The sequence below is a fragment of the Salvia miltiorrhiza genome, chromosome 3 (genome assembly GCF_028751815.1).
Source record: "Salvia miltiorrhiza cultivar Shanhuang (shh) chromosome 3, IMPLAD_Smil_shh, whole genome shotgun sequence".
NCBI lineage: Eukaryota > Viridiplantae > Streptophyta > Magnoliopsida > Lamiales > Lamiaceae > Salvia > Salvia miltiorrhiza.
In genome coordinates, this window is record NC_080389.1 from 29,990,218 (window position 1) to 30,008,698 (window position 18,481).

At 37.7% G+C, this 18,481-nt stretch overlaps 1 protein-coding gene across 1 annotated transcript; it reads left to right on the forward strand.

Annotated features, from left to right (window-relative positions):
• The first annotated feature begins 622 nt into the window (after positions 1–622).
• On the forward strand, positions 623–11,402 carry LOC131014043 (probable copper-transporting ATPase HMA5). The gene is made up of 6 exons (XM_057941968.1): positions 623–1,049; positions 1,457–2,836; positions 2,922–3,176; positions 9,422–9,544; positions 9,628–10,131; positions 10,736–11,402. Exons 1-6 carry the CDS (start codon positions 759–761, stop codon positions 11,147–11,149), a joined length of 2,967 nt encoding a protein of 988 aa, XP_057797951.1. The 5' UTR covers positions 623–758; the 3' UTR covers positions 11,150–11,402.
• The last annotated feature ends 7,079 nt before the right edge of the window (positions 11,403–18,481 follow it).

Sequence of the window (18,481 nt, forward strand, 5' to 3'; positions counted from 1 at the left end):
AATTAAATATAATTCATAGTATTATAATAAATTTTATTTTTATAAAAAATATTTTTAAAATAATAGATATAAGCATGAAACACAATGGCACATATAAAATTGTAGGAATAGCCCGCACTCGTATACGACACACAATCCATCCATGCAAATGAAAATATTTTTCATCCAATTACAATTACAATTATAATCAATATAATTTAATTAAAAATTAATAAATATTAATTAAATTAATTTAGATCGAATATGCACCTTAGATACATATAAATTTTTGCCATCTTTAAAGAATTTTAAGAGTATATTTGAGCCAAAAAAAATTGTGACATTATCATATTGTTCGAGCGCCCATTCCTTTGTATTTTTTGTTCTTCTAAAAAGTAAGACGCTGCAACCTTTTAGAATTCCCAATAGAAATCGTGGTTTCCACAACGATATGAGGCGTCGTTGATGTTAACTTGTAGCAAGTGGGTAGCTACAAAGATTTATTCACTTTAGCGCGGAGTTGATAATTTAAACAATCCAAAGTGATTCGATTTGTTTAACGATTCCTCAAAACATGATTCTGATTCAAACGCAACTAAACCAGGACCATTACTTTTTTCTAAAAACATAATCTTTATGAAATAAAGTTTTCACCATTTTAACTCATTTTAAAATTACGTCAGATCTAAAAAGACTTAGAAAATGCTATAAAACTATACCACCGGAAAATAATTGAAGAGCTCTACACGACATATATGTAGAGGCAGAGAGAGAGAGCCATGTCCACGAAGTTGCTGATGTCGATGGCATGCATAAGAAATGAGAACGGGAACTTGTCGGCGCGGCCCCTGTATCCATCGATGCAGAGTTACCCTAAGGGTGTGAGCGACAAAGAAAAATGCGTAGAGGGTTCGGAAGCGAAGGCCCTCTTCTCGGTCACCGGAATGACTTGCTCCGCCTGCGCTGTCTCCGTTGAGAAGGCTGTCAAACGCCTCCCCGGAATCAAGGAAGCCGCTGTTGATGCTTTGAACCACCGCTCGCTTGTGGTTTTTTGCCCAGCTTTTGTCAATGTAAGTTCACATCATACAACCTATGCTTTTATGTTAATATCACCTTATCTAGTGTCTAAGAGAGTTTTTGGATAAAGCCGCTAAACTTTATTTTAAAGAGCTTATAAGCTAGATGTTACAGCTGGAGAGCTTATTCATTATTAAAGTTTGTGGATAATTGAGGTTATAATTAGAAAAACTAAATTGAAAAGATATGAAAATGGAATGATGAGAAAACCCACTAGTGAACAGTATTGTTGTTCGTATCATGCAAAGGTGCATGCTAGTTTAGATCAAAATGTGTAATTTTATAATTAATTAATGGTGATTTTAAGATACAAAGTTCTTGATATGTGATATACCAGTGGATCGGAAGAAAGAAGAGTGATGAATTTAGACAAAAAAACTTGAAATGATCGAAAATGCAGGAAGAAAAGATTCGCGAGGCGATAGAAGACGCAGGATTTGAAGCGACATTGATAAGAGAAGAGACGATAAACACGGAGAGAATATGCCGAATCCTCCTCACAAACGGCCTCAACTGCATCTCATGCTCCATCACTCTCGAATACTACCTATCCTCTATAAACGGCGTCGTAAAAGCCATGGCCCCGCCATCTACTGACCAAGTTGAAGTCCACTACGATTCAAGAATCTTGAGCTGCAGCCACATCCTCGAAGCCGTCCACGACATCGGATTCGAGGGCGTGCTCCTCAGCAGCGGCGAGGAAAGACGCACCATACTCCTCCACCTCGACGGCGCGGAAGCCTCCCTGATCGGCAAGTCTCTCGGACTCGGAGCATTGCCAGGAGTTGCACAAGCAAGCTTCGACTCAGAGCTCAACAACCTCTCCATTTCCTACGATCCGGATCTCGTCGGTCCTCGAGATTTCATCCACGCCATCAACGAGTCCTCGGATGATATCACGGTCACCATATTCTCAGACAACGGAGGAGGAGCGCGACGCGACCAAGAAGTGAAAGACTACTACAGATGCTTCCTTTGGAGCCTTGTCTTCACAGTTCCTGTGTTTCTCACGTCCATGGTGTTGATGTACGTTCCCCGCGTGAATCGCGTGTTGGACGCGAAGGTCCTCAACATGCTGAGCGTCGGCACGGCCCTGCGGTGGATCCTCACGACGCCGGTCCAGTTTGTCATCGGGCGGCGCTTCTACGTTGGCGCGTACAGAGCGATAAAGCGCGGGGCCGCGAATATGGACGTGCTGGTGATGTTGGGAACCAACGCTGCTTACTTATATTCAGTTTATTCGGCGCTGAGATCCGCCAGCTCGCGTGGCTTCGAGTCCACCGATTTCTTCGAGACGAGCGCGATGCTCATCTCGTTCATCCTGCTGGGGAAGTATCTGGAGGCTCTGGCGAAGGGGAGGACATCCGAGGCTATAGGGAAGCTCATGAATTTGTCTCCCGAGACGGCCACATTGCTAACCACAGACGCACAGGGGAATGTGTTGGCAGAGGACGAGATTGATAGCAGGCTAGTGCAGAGGAACGACGTGTTGAAGGTCGTGCCCGGAGCTAAAGTGGCGTGCGATGGAGTGGTGGTGTGGGGCCGGAGCCACGTCAGCGAGAGCATGATCACCGGAGAAGCTCGGCCCGTGGGCAAGGCCAAGGGCGACGTTGTGATCGGAGGGACTCTCAATGGGAACGGGGTGCTTCATGTTAGGGCCACCAGGGTTGGGTCGGAGACTGCTCTGGCGCAGATTGTGAGACTTGTTGAATCGGCGCAGTTGGCCAGAGCTCCTGTCCAGAAATTTGCTGATCGTATCTCCAAATTCTTTGTTCCGCTAGTATGTTGGGCTATCATGTGTAGATTTGCATGCGTCTCTGTTTTGATTTTTGTTGAATGATATGGGAAATTGGATGCATATGCAGGTTATAGTGGTGTCGATCTGCACGTGGTTGGCGTGGTTTTGGGCGGGGAAGCTGAACGGGTATCCGAAATCATGGATTCCGGCGTCGATGGATGGGTTCGAGCTGGCGCTGGAGTTTGGGATATCGGTGATGGTGATAGCGTGCCCGTGTGCGCTTGGGTTGGCTACTCCCACAGCTGTCATGGTTGGTACTGGAATTGGTGCTTCTCAAGGCGTGCTCATTAAAGGCGGCTACGCTTTGGAAAACACTCATAAGGTTCATTCTCGCACGGAGTATGTGAAATCTCTCGTTTAAATCACTACATCATAAATTTATAGGGTATGTTATACGGGATGGGATGAGATCCAGTGTCCCATAATTTTATGTGTGCTATTGTGTCCCACTTTTATATTTATTATTTTAAAAATATTTTTTTATAAAAATAAAATTTATTATGATACTATGAATTATATTTATTTTTTATTTTAAAAAATTAAATTTTTTAAAAAGTATATACCATGACTTTGAATTTATCAACCTATTATTAACCAATAAAAGTGAAATGAAATGATAAAAAATAATTAGAAACAATAGGGCCGGATGGCCCTATTGAGCTTACAAACTCAATTTTTAGCCCTCAATTGAAAAAAATTAAAATTTGGTCATTTTTTGGGTGGTATGACTAACTTACCCTTTTAACTTGAATCCATCTCCAACCCATCTCCAACCCACGTGTGATCCAAGCATCCCTCCTCTCTCTCTCGCGCTCTCTCTTTCGCGCTCTCTCTCTCTCTCTTCCGCGTCAATGATGAACGGTAGAAATCGGTCGTGATTCTAATTCCGGTGGCGTGCTTCTCTCATCTCTCTCTCTCTCTTCCGCGTCGATGAAGAGCAGAAATCGGTAGAAATCGATCGTGATTCTAATTTGGCGGCGTGCTTCCCTCCTCCCTCAGCGGCGGCGGTGGATCTGATCTGATGAGGCCGCGACGGTGGATCTAATCTGATCGTTGCGCCGCCTCCTTCGATTTCAGCCATCGACAGATCTGATCTGATCTGATCTGTGCTGCATGTATGACACTTATGGCACTAGTGCCATAAGTGCCATACGTGCACACTTCCCCCTAGGGTTTAGATATTCCATTTAGGGTTTAGATTATCCATTTGGGGTTTAGATGTTCTATTTAGGGTTTAAATGTTGTTGTTGTTTCTGTATTTGTGCTGCACGTGTGCAACTTATAAGTGCCCAAATGACCATTTTACTTGGTTTTATTTTGGATTTCCGTTGGCAGCCATAAGTGCCAACGGAAATCCAAAATAAAACCAAAGTAAAATCTTGGCACTTATGGCACTAATAGTGCCATAAGTGTCTAACCCGACCCGGCACGCGACCCGCGTGCCTGATCCTACCCAGTCCGCCTCATTAAGGGTAAAAACGTCCAAATCAATAAAAATGGCCAAATTTTGTGTTTTTTCAATGTGTGGCCATAAATTGTGTGTTATGCTTCATTTTGGCTACTTCAAAATTTTACTCAAATAATTATATACCCTAGATTGATGGAATAAACCCTAGTTAATAATCACAAAATTAAACTAAAGCATATAAAGTTGAAATTGAAGAAAAAATATATAAGAAAATAAATAAAATTGAAAGTGGAACACAAAGTGGGACATAAAGTGTGGTACACTGAATCTCATTCCATGTTATACTCCCTCCCTCCAAATATAATAGATCACGTTTTTTTATTTGGACATACTATTGAAATAGACACTTTCTAAAATAAAAAGTTATATATACAAAGATATTATATATTAGTGATAAATTATAAAAACGTTCTTTTTCGTCCGCAAGGGGACACCAAGCGGTGCGACCTCCTGTGTGTGAACAGTGAGGTCTCTGGTTCAAACCCCACTACTCTCCCTCCCCAACTCCCCCAAGTCTCAAAAGAAAAAAAAATGTTCTTTTTCATAATTACTAAAATATTAATGACAACTTACAAAATATGTATTTATAATAATTAAAAATATGAAGAAGATTTTTAATATTTAATAATGATCATAAATATAAAATAAGTTAAATCTATATTATTTAGCTAAAAGATTTTGTAAAGTAAATAAATAAATTATGAATATACAAGTATGAGATACATATATAGTTATATTTATATATCTAATGACTATAATAGTTATAGTTTTAGAATATAACTATAATTTTAGAATAATTTATATCTATATTATATAGCTCACTAACTATAAGATAAAGATAATTATAATTCATTAGGAAGGTTTTGAAAGATAAACAAATGGAGTAAATATAAAACGCAGACAATAATTATATGATCTATTAAATTATTAACGAAATTAGAATATCAATGTAGTTAATTACTCCCTCCGTCTCACAAAAACATGAACGTTTTTCCATTTTGGGGTGTCTCACAAAAACATGAACATTTTCATTTTAGTACATCATGTCCCACCACTACTTTTTCTTAATTAATTCATTACTCTCACAACATCTTTTAAAGTAGGACCCATTTTCCACTTACTTTAACTCTCAACTAACATTTCTTAAAATTCGTGCATTTGTCTTTGTTCATATTTTTGTGAGACGGAGGGAGTATAATATTCCCCCGTCCTCATTCAATAGGCCACAAAGCCTGAGCACGGATATTAAGAAATAAATAGTTTATAATAAAGTAAGAGAGAGAAAGTAGCTTTTTTTAGGGTAAATTTGTGAAAAAAGTATGAGAAATAAATGAAGATATTATTTTTTAAGTGAAAGAAGAGATAATTGTGTGGGGGCCGTAGTGACATTTGATGTAAATAATTAGTTGTTTAAGAATGTTTGTTATGTTTGATTTTCTATTTTAAGAAGTGGTCTATTGAACTGAGACGTCTAAATAAGAAAATTGAATTGGGACAGAAGGAGTATATAAATATTAGGGATGTAATCGGGCCAGCCCACTCGGTTTTGGGCCAGTCCATTTGATTTCGGGTTATTTTCGGTTCGGGCTAGTCGATTTTTTTATTTTTCGGGCTAAAAATTTTCGACCCTAACCCTAACCCACTCAGTTTCGGGCTAGCCCGTTCGGGCCCACAAGTTTACGATTTTTTTATATGTTTAATTTTTCTTATAGATAATCATATTTTTGTAATAAAAATATGTCGTATTTTTTAAATCAAGACATTTCGCCTTATTTTTGATACAAAAATTAGTGTTAGTTTAACGTAAGTTTACATAATATCTAACTTTTAACTTCGTTTCCGATAAAATTGTATATAGATTTAACATAAATGACTATCTTTCTTTAACTTTTATATCATAGATGTTTGTTATTAACCGCTGGAAAAAATCAAAACATATTCTACAAGCATCAAAATGTTATTATCGAATTAAAAAGTAAAGTACTAAAGTTTAAAAATCAATTATTAAGAAAGTGTTCGGTTAATCAGGCCAACCCACTCGATTTTCGGGCCAACCCGGTTCGGGCCATTCGGACTAAATTTTTTTCGGGCTAAAAATTTTAAGCCCTAACCCTCCTTTTTATCGGTCTATTCGGGTCGACCCGTCAGTTTCGGGCTTTTTATCATCCCTAATAAATATACACGTATGAGCTACTAAGCTACATAGTTATATTTATATATCTATAGACTATAATTATAATTCTAGAATAAGTTATATCTATGTTATATAACTAAGTACTATTGTAAGATTTTGAAAGTGAAGAATGGTGTATATATAATAAAATGATAATCCTTCGTCCACAAAAAAATATGCCTATTTTGCTATTTCGGTCCGCCCACAAAAATATATGCCTAATCCATTTTTAGCAATATACCAACAAACACTTTTTACAATTACACTCACAAAAATGCGGGACACATATTCCACTTACAAACACTCAATAAACACTTAACACAATTCTTAAAACCCATGCCAAAGTCAATTAGACATATATATTTTTGGTGAACGCGGGGAGTATTAAATAACACAATATATAAATTATAACTATAATCGAATGATAATATTTAAATTTTATGTATAATTCTAGAATAAGTCACATCTATTATTACATAGAAAATAAATTTTGTGGCAATAGTATAATAGAGAGAAAAATATAATTAGATTATTTTTCTAATATAAATAAAAGCAATATCAAACAATGGAATTACTTTCTATTTTTTCACTAAATTATTCAATACTAACCAAATCCTAGAATATAATGTACTCCCTCCATCCCAACATTTAGTATCTAGTTGAGAATGACATGAGTTTTAATAAAGTTATTGAGTGTTGAGTGGAATAACTCTCACCTTTATGAGAGTGTTAAAGTGATTAAATTAAGTAGACTAAAGGTTCCACCTATTTTTACTATAAATATAAATAGATACCAAAATGTGAGATGGACTAAAATAGAAATATGAATACTAAAAGTTTGGACGAAGGGAGTATTATTTAACAATATACCTCATAAAAAGATAAAGAATATAGTACAACTATCTACTACATACATAATATATATGTTGATTATGAACTTTTTTGTTTCAAACTTATAGTAATTTTCTAATATTTACTAGGATTAGGGATCCGCGGATCTAGATCATTTTTTCTAGGATTTGGACCTTGTAAAAAATGGATCAAATGAATTTGAATTTTTCCTAAATTTTTCAAATTTGGATCTGGAGCAAAAGTTCTGAGAACTAGATCCGGCCGGCCCGCGGATCCTATTATATATAAAAAATACATAATTTATTTTATTTTTATCTAACTCTAATCTAAAGATCCATGACTAATCTATACATCTCTTTTCATAAATAATATATAATTCTATTAAAGGTAATATTTTTCTTTTATCTTAATTTAAATTTCAGTAATTATTATTATTATTGTTGTTGTTGTTGATAATATTTTTTTTTTCAATGTGAAATAGAAGACACATTGTTCCAGTGTTACTGAATATTGTGATGAAAATATAGATAAAATTGATTTGAATGATATGGTAATTAATTTTCATCCCTTTTGTACATATACAATTAAAATAAATGTATATCTCATTATTCTACTACTAATATGTTATTTTAGTACTATTTCCGTCCCAATTCAATAGGTAATGTTTCCTTTTTTAGACGTCTCATTTCAATAGGCTACTTTCTAAAAATGAAAAGTGAATCCATAACAAATATTAATACATAACTCATTGGTTACTCCAAATGTCATTGTATACCACACATAGTAATTTCTTTTTTATTTCTCTCTCCTACTTTATGCACAAATATATTCTCAAAAGAAGTCACTTTCTCTATCCTATTTTATTATAAATTATTTGTTTCTTAACATCCGTGTCCATGCCCTATGGCCTATTGCATTGGGATGGAGGGAGTACTTGATTATTATATTCTTACTTATTTTGAGTTTTTATAATTTTTTTATGGATTATGGTTTAATTAGTTTTTTTTTGAATGATTGTTGAAACTCTAGACGATAATTATTATTTTATTTTTAGTTAATTTAAAATTTATAAGTTTATTTTAAAAGAGAAAAAATATGAATTGGATCTAGACCTGAGATTCTGCTTATAGATCTTGACCTGGATTACCTTTTTTGGATCCAATGAATCTGGACTGAATCTAGACCTAAGTAAGAAAATCTGGATCTATACCAAGCAGGATCTGGTCTAGATCCGACCCATTGTCATCTCAAGCTAGGATATGTTTGTATCGTTTTTTCTATTACTTGTTGTGTTGGGGAGTTTGATTGTTTCTTTGTTGAAGATTTGGAGTTTAATTGTTTGGAAGTTATTTATATTTGTTTGATGTGATCTTGGTATCTACAGGTACACGATATGTCGTAAAATTTCGGTAACTTAGGCATGAAAAGATATACCAATAAATTTGGTATATAGTACTTTTATGGTATACTGAATTTTGTAGGGTATACTTGACTATTGGTACGACATTGATATGAGAAAAGTTCATACTGAACTATGAACTTCGGTATACTGATCTTCAGTATATCAAAGAGTTCGGTACGACAACGGTATGAAAATTCTCATACCGCAATTTACGATGCGATATACAGTGTGGAAAAAATAATTCGGCATACTGTACCGATCCACCCCTTATAATGTCCACAAATAAAAAAATGTACACTTTTGTGGTACGTACCAAAATGACAAAAAATACACACTCTTACGGGAGGATGGAAGGAATATATAACAAGAATATATATATGCAAATCAAATTTTATAATCAGTATTGTATATATAGATATATCAAAGTGATTTATACAAAAGTTTCTTATTATGAGAACTTTGCATTGAACCTATAATATAACTGCAGTGAACTTTAAATACATCAATTATCGCAAATTAGTTATAGGTTTAATGCAGTTACTTTATAGCATAGTGTAATTATCTTATAGGTGTGTAATAGAATTTTCATAGTTCTCAAGATAAATAGGTCGTATACCACATCTTAAATCAAAATCACTATCTTAAACTAAGTTATGTAACTTTTCTTGACAGGTAAACTGCATAGTCTTCGACAAAACAGGAACTCTTACTATCGGAAAGCCAGTTGTTGTGAATGCTAATCTCTTCAATGACATCAATATTCAAGAATTCACTTCTCTTGTTGCTGCTGCCGAGGTACATATACATATATATACTTGTCTAGCATGTCACAAATTGAAACAATATATTAAGATAATGGTATTGAGGTGTTTGAACAGGTGAACAGCGAGCATCCATTAGCAAAGGCGATAATCGAGTATGCCAAAAAGTGTTGGCAACAAGAAGATGAAGACGAAGAAGAACATAGCAACTGCCCTATATGGCCGGAAGCATGCGACTTTGAGGCCATAACCGGACAAGGTGTGAAGGCTGTTGTCCGAGGCAGAGAAGTTCTTGTCGGAAACAAGAGTTTGATGTTGGATCACAACGTTGATATCGCCTCATATCCTGAAGAGAAACTGAAAGAAGCCCAAGGATTAGCTCGAACTGGGATTCTCGTATCGATTGACAGAGAGCTGCATGGAATTCTTGCCGTGTCTGATCCGTTGAAACCTGGCGCTCGAGAAGCAGTCTCCATTCTTAGATCGATGAAGATTAGTTGTATAATTATGACAGGTGATAATTTGGGAACTGCGAATGCGATTGCCAGAGAGGTGGGTATTGATGTTGTTTATGCAGAAGCTAAACCTGAAGACAAAGCACAAAAGGTCAAAGAATTACAGGTTAAGCTCTTTCTTACTACTACTACTGCTACGCGATATTTTAATTTCTGTATTTACTTTGGATGATAGTTAATTGATACATACATAGAATATAGGTTAATTCTTAATATATTTTAAATATATTTATTTTAATTAATTAAGGTCTAATTGTACACTAACTATGAATAAATTTTGGTTTTTATCCAAATTTTAAAAAAATTGGTAAAAAAAGTAAGCGAACTTAAAAGATTTTGGATTTTGGATTGATTGTCTAGAGTTCGATGGGTAGTTGAAAAGCACTGTTGGAAAGCTCTCGATGGCTTTCTAATGGTGTCAATATTGTTGGATTTTGATCATTGTAATTGATAAAAAAATGGCCTGAAAGTTGATGCTCAAACACTTCATATCCTTTCTTTCTCGTAATTAGATCATAAATTTATATATTTACATGTAATTTATATATAATTATAAATAGATAAACAAATATAGACTGATCCTATATATTGTGATGGACTGGAATTAATATTTCGTATTTGTTTGATTATATAATTCTTCAAATATTCAATAGTATGTATCATTCAAAATGGGTAATATAAATAATTTCGGTAATATATATATACAACAGGCTGCAGGCAATGTTGTGGCTATGGTAGGGGATGGGATAAATGACTCGCCGGCGCTCGTGGCGGCTAACGTCGGGATAGCGATCGGTGCAGGCACAGACATCGCAATCGAGGCAGCTGATGTTGTGTTGATGAAGAGCAACTTGGAGGATGTTATAACTGCTATAGATCTTTCTAGGAAAACATTTTCAAGAATTAGGCTTAATTATATATGGGCATTAGGCTACAACACTCTTGGCATTCCACTTGCCGCTGGGGCGCTCTTCCCATCGACTAGGTTTCGGCTGCCGCCGTGGGTTGCCGGCGGCGCTATGGCGGCGTCTTCGGTTAGTGTGGTTTGCAGCTCTCTGTTGTTGAAGAATTATAAGAGGCCCAACGTTCTGGATGCTCTAGAGATGCGACGAACAACTTCGTAAGTTTAATAATGCTCATGTTAATTGTGTCGACTCTTAGATTTAAGTGCAGTCTTATTTTGTAATTACTAGTATTTTTCTACCACATTTTCATTTTATGAGACTGCATGTACAATGGTGAAAAAATTCTGCCATGTCATACCCCTCTGGGGGTGTTCTAGACTTCTAGTAGTGACATGGGATAGGTTGTAGTTGAATGTCTCAAGTTCAAATCACGCTAACTATTTATAAATAAGTATATTTTTAATTTGATATATGATCCCGATTATTTCATATCGCATATCGACTTACTGACTATTATATGATGCATACTAGTGTAAAGAAGCAATATTTATCCATAAACCTTGAATAGCATTGTCGCAACTCGACTTGGCCAACGATAGCTAAATTGAGTGACCAACGATTAGGATGAGAACTAAAAAAATGAGGAAAAAAATGAGTGTTTTAGAACGCTCAAATATCACTAACATCTCAAGAAAGCTAGATAAACTAAGATGCAATCAGTATAAAGCCAAAAATAGACTGTCACTACAAGAAATAAGCTAATAGTTAATCCCTCCGTCCCAATAATAACGTCCCAAATTTTATTTTTGGGCATTTCATTTATAATGTCTCAACCCAAAAAAGAAAATAATTTACTTTATTTATTCTCTCTATCTCTATCTTCATTTACTTTATTTCTCTCTTAGGGCATCCACCCCATTGTGATGCCACATCATCGCCACATCAACATCTTTCTCAATTTTAAATTTTCTTAATTAAACTTCCTCCACAATCATACTTTCTTAAATATAATTATTCATGCACCTACTGTCATAATATCTATTATTTTCACACATTATTTATATACATTATATCTTAATTTTTGTAATTATATTTTACTTTAATAAAATTAATATTATTATATCAATCAATTAATACTTCTGAATAATAAAGTATAAGGGTTAAATACCAATTTTTCCCCTATCGATGGCGTCCCTATTGCATACACGACCCTATAGTCAGGGTTAGAGTTGTTTATTACCTCAACGTGGGAAAATCGCACCAAATACCCCCCTGCGTTTTAACACCGTTAAATCATTGTTAAAAAAATTACTATTTTTTATATTTTTTTATTAAGATGGGCCCTCTCTCTCTCTCTCTCTCCTCGAGCATCCTTTCCCGGCGAGAGAACACCGCCCCTCCGCCACAGTACCCAGGGCCCCCATTCAATTCCCCTCGGCGCGCCGCCGGTGCGGCTAAGACTCCCTTCCACTTCTGAATACACCGCCGGCATCTCCCCCTCCCTTCCCCAACGAACCTCCCCACCGCAAACTCAACTCTCTATCACTCGAGCTCCGCCACCACGACTTTCCTCCCAGAGAGAAGCCTCTGGCCGACCATCCATCTGCCTCTCCCTCACTGTTCCCTCGCCGGCGACGTGTGTCGCCTTTGACTCCCTCGGCCTTTCTCACAAATTGACTCCTTCACTTGCTCCGGACAGAACGATGGCACAGCCGCCGCCGTCGAGCTTTGGTGCCCTGCTCACAGATCGACGGTGCCGCCCTGGCGCCGCTTCTGTCTTCTTGGCAACGGCGAAAATGCCGCCACCTCCCTCTGTTTCAGCCGTCGCCGCCGTCCCTGCAACACCTTGATCACTAATTTCTTAGCAATAAATATCGCAACTAACACGATGCAACTGTAGCAAATAATCAGTAACCGAGTATCGTATCCACAGGGACTATTATAGCGAATCACTCCATTCTGCTTAATAGTGTCGCAGATATCTAGAAACTGAGTGATGTGAGCATGCGGATTTTCATCAGCCATTCCACTAAACTGTTCAGCTTGCACCATGTTTATCAATCCCGGCTTCAGCTCGAACGTGTTAGCCTGCACAGTTGGTCCCCAGCTGCCTCCTTAAAATTGATCAACCCGAGGCTGATACATGTGATTCAGTGGTGGCTCTGGTGGAGGAGCCCGGTTGCGCTCTCTCTCTTCGTCTAGCTGCCTCTGAAGGTGTGTCACGGCTCGCACAAGATTTTCAAGGTCCATGTTATTCTGTTGCTCTGCCATTGCTTGCTTCTTCTTTTCGCGGTTGTCTCTTTTGTACTGCTTTTCGATTTCCAAGTTCAAAGGTACTAGATGTTCCTTTCCTTTGGATCTCGTGATCATACACGCCTGAGACAACAAACAGAAATCAGAAACAAAAATTTAAAAACTAAAACTAAAAATAAAAATAAACTTATAACGCCTGAAATAATGCTTAAATTTAATCAGAAATATTAAAGTAAATTCTAAATAGTCCCCGGCAACGGCGCCAAAAAGTTGATCACTAATTTCTTAGCAACAAATATCGCAACTAACACGATGCAATTGTAGCAAATAATCAGTAACCGAGTATCGTATCCACAGGGACTATTATAGCGAATCACTCTAAGTAATCCCAATTAAACTCTAGTAATATTCAGGCAAACGAAAGAAGGAAGGTTTAATTAACTTAAACTAAAACGCAAATAACAATAATTAAAAGATCGTAGGAAAAATCAAATATAAAAGACAACTGATCCTAGGGTAGTAAATTCATTAACTAAATCTACGCAATTAATCTATTAATCATATGTACCAGTTTAATCCATTTATGATGAGAGATCACTTAATTAATCAATTACTCTCGCTAGAGCAGCAACGATCGTAGATTAGTAAATTATCTATCTCCGTTAGGTCTCAAGAAAATCTACTAACTCCCAATAGCTCCTAAGAATAGCTCCCTATGATCCACCTATCTCCGCTAGGTCTCAAGGTTAAAATCATATCATACATTCCTGAATCCGCTAAACAGTTATCTCTGCTAGGTCTCAAACCGAATAGCTAAACATGCAAACTATTGATCAGATAATTCACAAGAAATTAAGCACCATGAATTATGAATCATAAACTGAAAGGCACAAAGGTATTAACAAATAAATCACATAAATTCAATCAACTATTTACAAACCATAGAATCAGCTAAAGGAAACTAGCCGGACATATTGAAATAAAACATAAACATAATTAAAAAGAAAGCAATTGTAAAAACTGAATTATATAAAAACCGAATAAAAACGATTGTAGCGGCTTGAATCTTCAATCTTGATCCAAGCCTTGAAAACTAAAAAGCAATAAAATTCTAAAGCTATAAAACTGAAATATGAATGCTAGGGTTCGGGGGTGTCTTCAATAGGTCAAAAGAGGACCTATTTATAGTTTTCAGATTTCCTTCGGATCAACATGGAGGTTGCCATGCAAAGTAAAATTCTAAAGGTAATAGAATCGTGTGAAATAAGGCAACTCTCCAGCTGGATGCGCGCTCCGGAAAATACTCCCACTCTTGCTGAATTCTCAGCTCTTCAGAGGAACGGATGTCACCCGGGAAACGGGTCGCGCCAGAGAAATGACGATTTCTCTGCTATCGCCAGAGGAGCGGTATCGCCAGAGGAATGAGTGATTTCTTTGGCCTCGCCAGTGGAATGGCGATTTCTCTGGTATCGCCAGAGGAACGGTGATTTCTATGGCTTCTCGATTCCGCTGTAATGGACTTTTGCTTGGCTGCTCTGACTATTGACTCCTCTGGTGATGACTTCGATACATTGGCTTCTTGATTTCACTGTCTCCAGAGAAATGGCGATTTCTCTGACTCCAGAGAAATGGTGATTTCTCTGGCGATTGATTCCGCTGCACTGGAGACTTGATTTCACTGTACTGGCACTTCGCTTTTCTGACGCTGGCGCTTTTTTGCTTTGGTCTTTGACTTCTCTGACTCCAGAGGAACGGTGATTTCTCTGGCGCTTCGATTCCTCTGGCGCTTCGATTCCTCTGGTGAGTTGATTTCTCTGACGCCAGAGGAATGGTGATTTCTCTGCTCTGGAGATGTCGGTTTCTCTGCTCTGGAGACCAGAACACCTAGAAAATGCCCAATTCATCCAAAATTCTCCAAAACTGCATTCTTCCATCTCGAAAGCCTAAATCTCGTGCAAAGCATAAAATACACCATAAAATGCACCAATTTCCAGAGGATTATCTTAAAACACGCACATTCAAACCCTTAAAAATAGAGTAAATTAAGCATAAATCAACTCCCCCACACTTAGCCTTTTGCTTGTCCTCAAGCAAAATCTATATGAATCCTAGGAAGAGATTGATTTCAACAATGTTCATTTCCATTCAAACATTCTCAAAGTCAATTCAAAACTTTACCATCAACACATATCTCTCGATCATGCAAGTAACTCAAAGTTTAAGAAGCAACAAAAGAGTAATGCAAGTAATTCGATCAGACCCAATTCTCCGCTAGAAGTGAATTCTCTAATGTGATCGCCTTTATAATCAATATCACCAATTTTTCACACTTTGTGTGCTTTGAGATTTCGACAGTTGAGCCATAATTCATGAAATAAAACCATTTGGATGTAATTCAAAGTCTTTTCACGTGGTTTCCCATGCTCATAGTTAAACTAAAGGAGCAGAGACTCAGAGCTATCACATTTCAGAACAGGCCAGATGTTTCAGAGCTGGCAATTTCAGAGTTGGCAATTCGTCCAACTTTCATTTTTCACAGATAAGATACGATCGTAGGCAATCACAATGACAACACTCCTTCTAGCATCTACCGGACAAATCACGTTTTACTAACTTACAAAAGTGTTGCAACAAAACTCATAATTCTTTGCACAAACAAGAAACATATATCAAAAATAAAATAAGAATAACCTCCATTCATTCACAAACCCAAAATGCACATTGAAAACCATCTTATCTTCCACAAATTCATAAAAATTAGCCAAATTCGAGACCAAAAACTAAGCATAGAAAAATCAATTTCGCCCAATTTTGAAAAATATAGGCAACAAAACACCACTCCCCACACTTAAAGCATGCCATGTCCTCAGGGCATAAAAGAAATACGAAGAGTGTAGAAAACGTCCTTGATTATCGGCAATGAAAAGCTGAACCATCGTGAGAGGCGGTGAAAATGTGGGTTTGCGGCCTTGGGCAGAGTAAAGAGTGGCTGCGCTGGACAGATGCAGCGAAGAAAATGGCTGCGCTGGACATGTGCAGCGTGGAAAAGTGCAGCGAAGAGAGTGGCTGCGCTGGAACATGAAGACCACCAGAAATCTGGCAGAGAAACACCTGCCCTAAACTAAACAAAGAAACAAAGAAAAACAAAACGAAACAAAACGAAACAGAAAGAAAGGAAAACAAAACAAAGAAAAACAATTGGGTTACCTCCCAACAAGTGCTTAATTTAACGTCTAGAGCTCGACGATACCTCAAACTCATGGAGGTCGGAAACAGCACTCTAACCATTGGAAAGCTTTTCTACTCTTGGGTGCCCTCTCCACCAAAACACTTCTCTTGGCTCGAACATCCTCCACAAGCATTGCACCCTTCTCATTCTTGTTCCGAAAGATCCGGAATTTTACTTTCTTCTTCTTGGGGGTATGGGTTTTCAAAGACCCCCCATCATGCTCCAAAAACAAACACATCTCAAAAGTCAGAACTTCTTTTGGTTTTGGAGTCTTTTTCTTGGCTTCATACTTAGGCAGCTCATTCTTCTCAACCTCTTCATCCTCCGAATTTGCTAGAAAACTGTCAGCCAAATTAACCACTTCATTCTGGGAAATGTCCTTTGGTGGAGGTTTCTTGAAAATCACAGTTTCCCCATAGGCTCCCAAAGTCATCGTCCCCCTTTGCATATCTAGTTTTGCTCCACATGTGGCAAGAAAAGGTCTCCCTAACAGCAAAGGCATCTTTGGATCCTCCGGAATATCCAACACTACAAAGTCGACTGGGAAGAAAAAATCACTCACTTTCACAAGCACATCTTCCGCAACTCCTAGAGGTTTAGAGCAAGACTTATCAATAAGCTGAATTGTCTTGTTGGTTGGCTTCAAATCCCCCAGCTGCAACTTCCTATACACTTTGAGAGGCATGACATTTATGCTTGCTCAGGTGTCACACATCACTTTCTCAAACAATGACTTCCCAATCTTCACAAGAATATTGAAGCTGCCTGGATCTTCTCTCTTTGGAGGCAACTGAGACTCCTTCACTGCGAGCACCTCCTCAAATTCATTGAATGCACTCTTCTTTTCCATCACAGCCTTCACAATTTGCACCTCATTTGACTTATTTCTCAAGATCTCCACGGAAGGAATATTCACAGCCAACTTCTTAAATGTTTCCAAAAATTTGGAGCTTTGCTCATCTAATCTTGGCCTCGGGAATGGAAGAGGGAAAGGTGCTACAGGTTTGCACTCTGGCCTGGGAAACGTAGGAGTAGGAATAGGATTCTTAACAGCAGAGGTATTCGACGATACCTTAGAAGTAGGCGGCGAATCGCGCACAATCGTCTCCAGTTCATCATCCTCCATAATATCTACATTTTTCTCATTTCCATTCTTGTCGTCCCGCTGCTCTGTACGATCTCGCTGCTCTGCAGAGGAATAGTGATTCCTCTGCTCTGTATGATCCCGCTGCTCTGCAGAGGAATGGTGATTCCTCTGCTCTTCATCCTCAACTGAATTATCAACCACCCGGATGGAATGACATTGCTGATTTTGCTGAGGTTGTTGATATTGGCTCTTCGGATTGAACTGAGTATTGCTAGGAAATTGGCCTGGCTTGTTCTGTGCAGTTGCTTGGTTAGCCATCTGACCAACTTGATTCTCTAACATCTGCACCTGCTTAGAAAGTGCTGACACATTTTGCTCCATGCTGAACATTTTGGTTCCCAAGTTTGCCGAGTTTGCCTCCATTCCGGTGACCTTCACCAATACTTGCTTCATCATTTCCTCCATTGAATCTTTCTTTGGCTCATTGATTACTCCCCCACTAGAAACAGAAAATCCTGGTGGAGGTTGCAAAGTATTGTTGGGATTTGAATAGGAAAAATTTGGATGATTCCTATTATTTGGATGATACGGGGGATTTCCACCCTGATGTCCCTGATAGTTTGGCCTATGGAATTGGTACTGCCGCTGGACAAAATTAGCATCTTCAGACTATGCCACATCGGATAAAATCGGCTGTTGAGGGATTTTGGCTAGCAGTGCTTTTCTCTCCAACTCATACTGCTTTTGAAGAGCTTCGTATCTCTCTTTAAAATCATCTCTCTCCTCGTTTACAGCTGCAATTCTTCTCGTAGAATTTCTGTCATTCGGCCATTGATAACTGTTGGAGGCCATCTCTTCTATCACACGATAAGCCTCCTTTGTATTTCTATGGAGAAGACATCCACCTGCAGTAGCATCCACCATACTTTTTGTCAGACCAGTCTAACCATTATAAAAGTGAATGATTTGCTGATCCTCTGTG

Excerpts from the sequence above, each read along its gene's own strand:
- LOC131014043 (XM_057941968.1), top strand. The coding sequence starts at position 759 with ATGTCCACGAAGTTGCTGATGTCGATGGCATGCATAAGAAATGAGAAC. Across the intron at positions 3,177-9,421 it reads CTTTGGAAAACACTCATAAG|GTAAACTGCATAGTCTTCGA; the intron begins GTTCATTCTCGC and ends TTTTCTTGACAG. Across the intron at positions 9,545-9,627 it reads CTCTTGTTGCTGCTGCCGAG|GTGAACAGCGAGCATCCATT; the intron begins GTACATATACAT and ends GTGTTTGAACAG.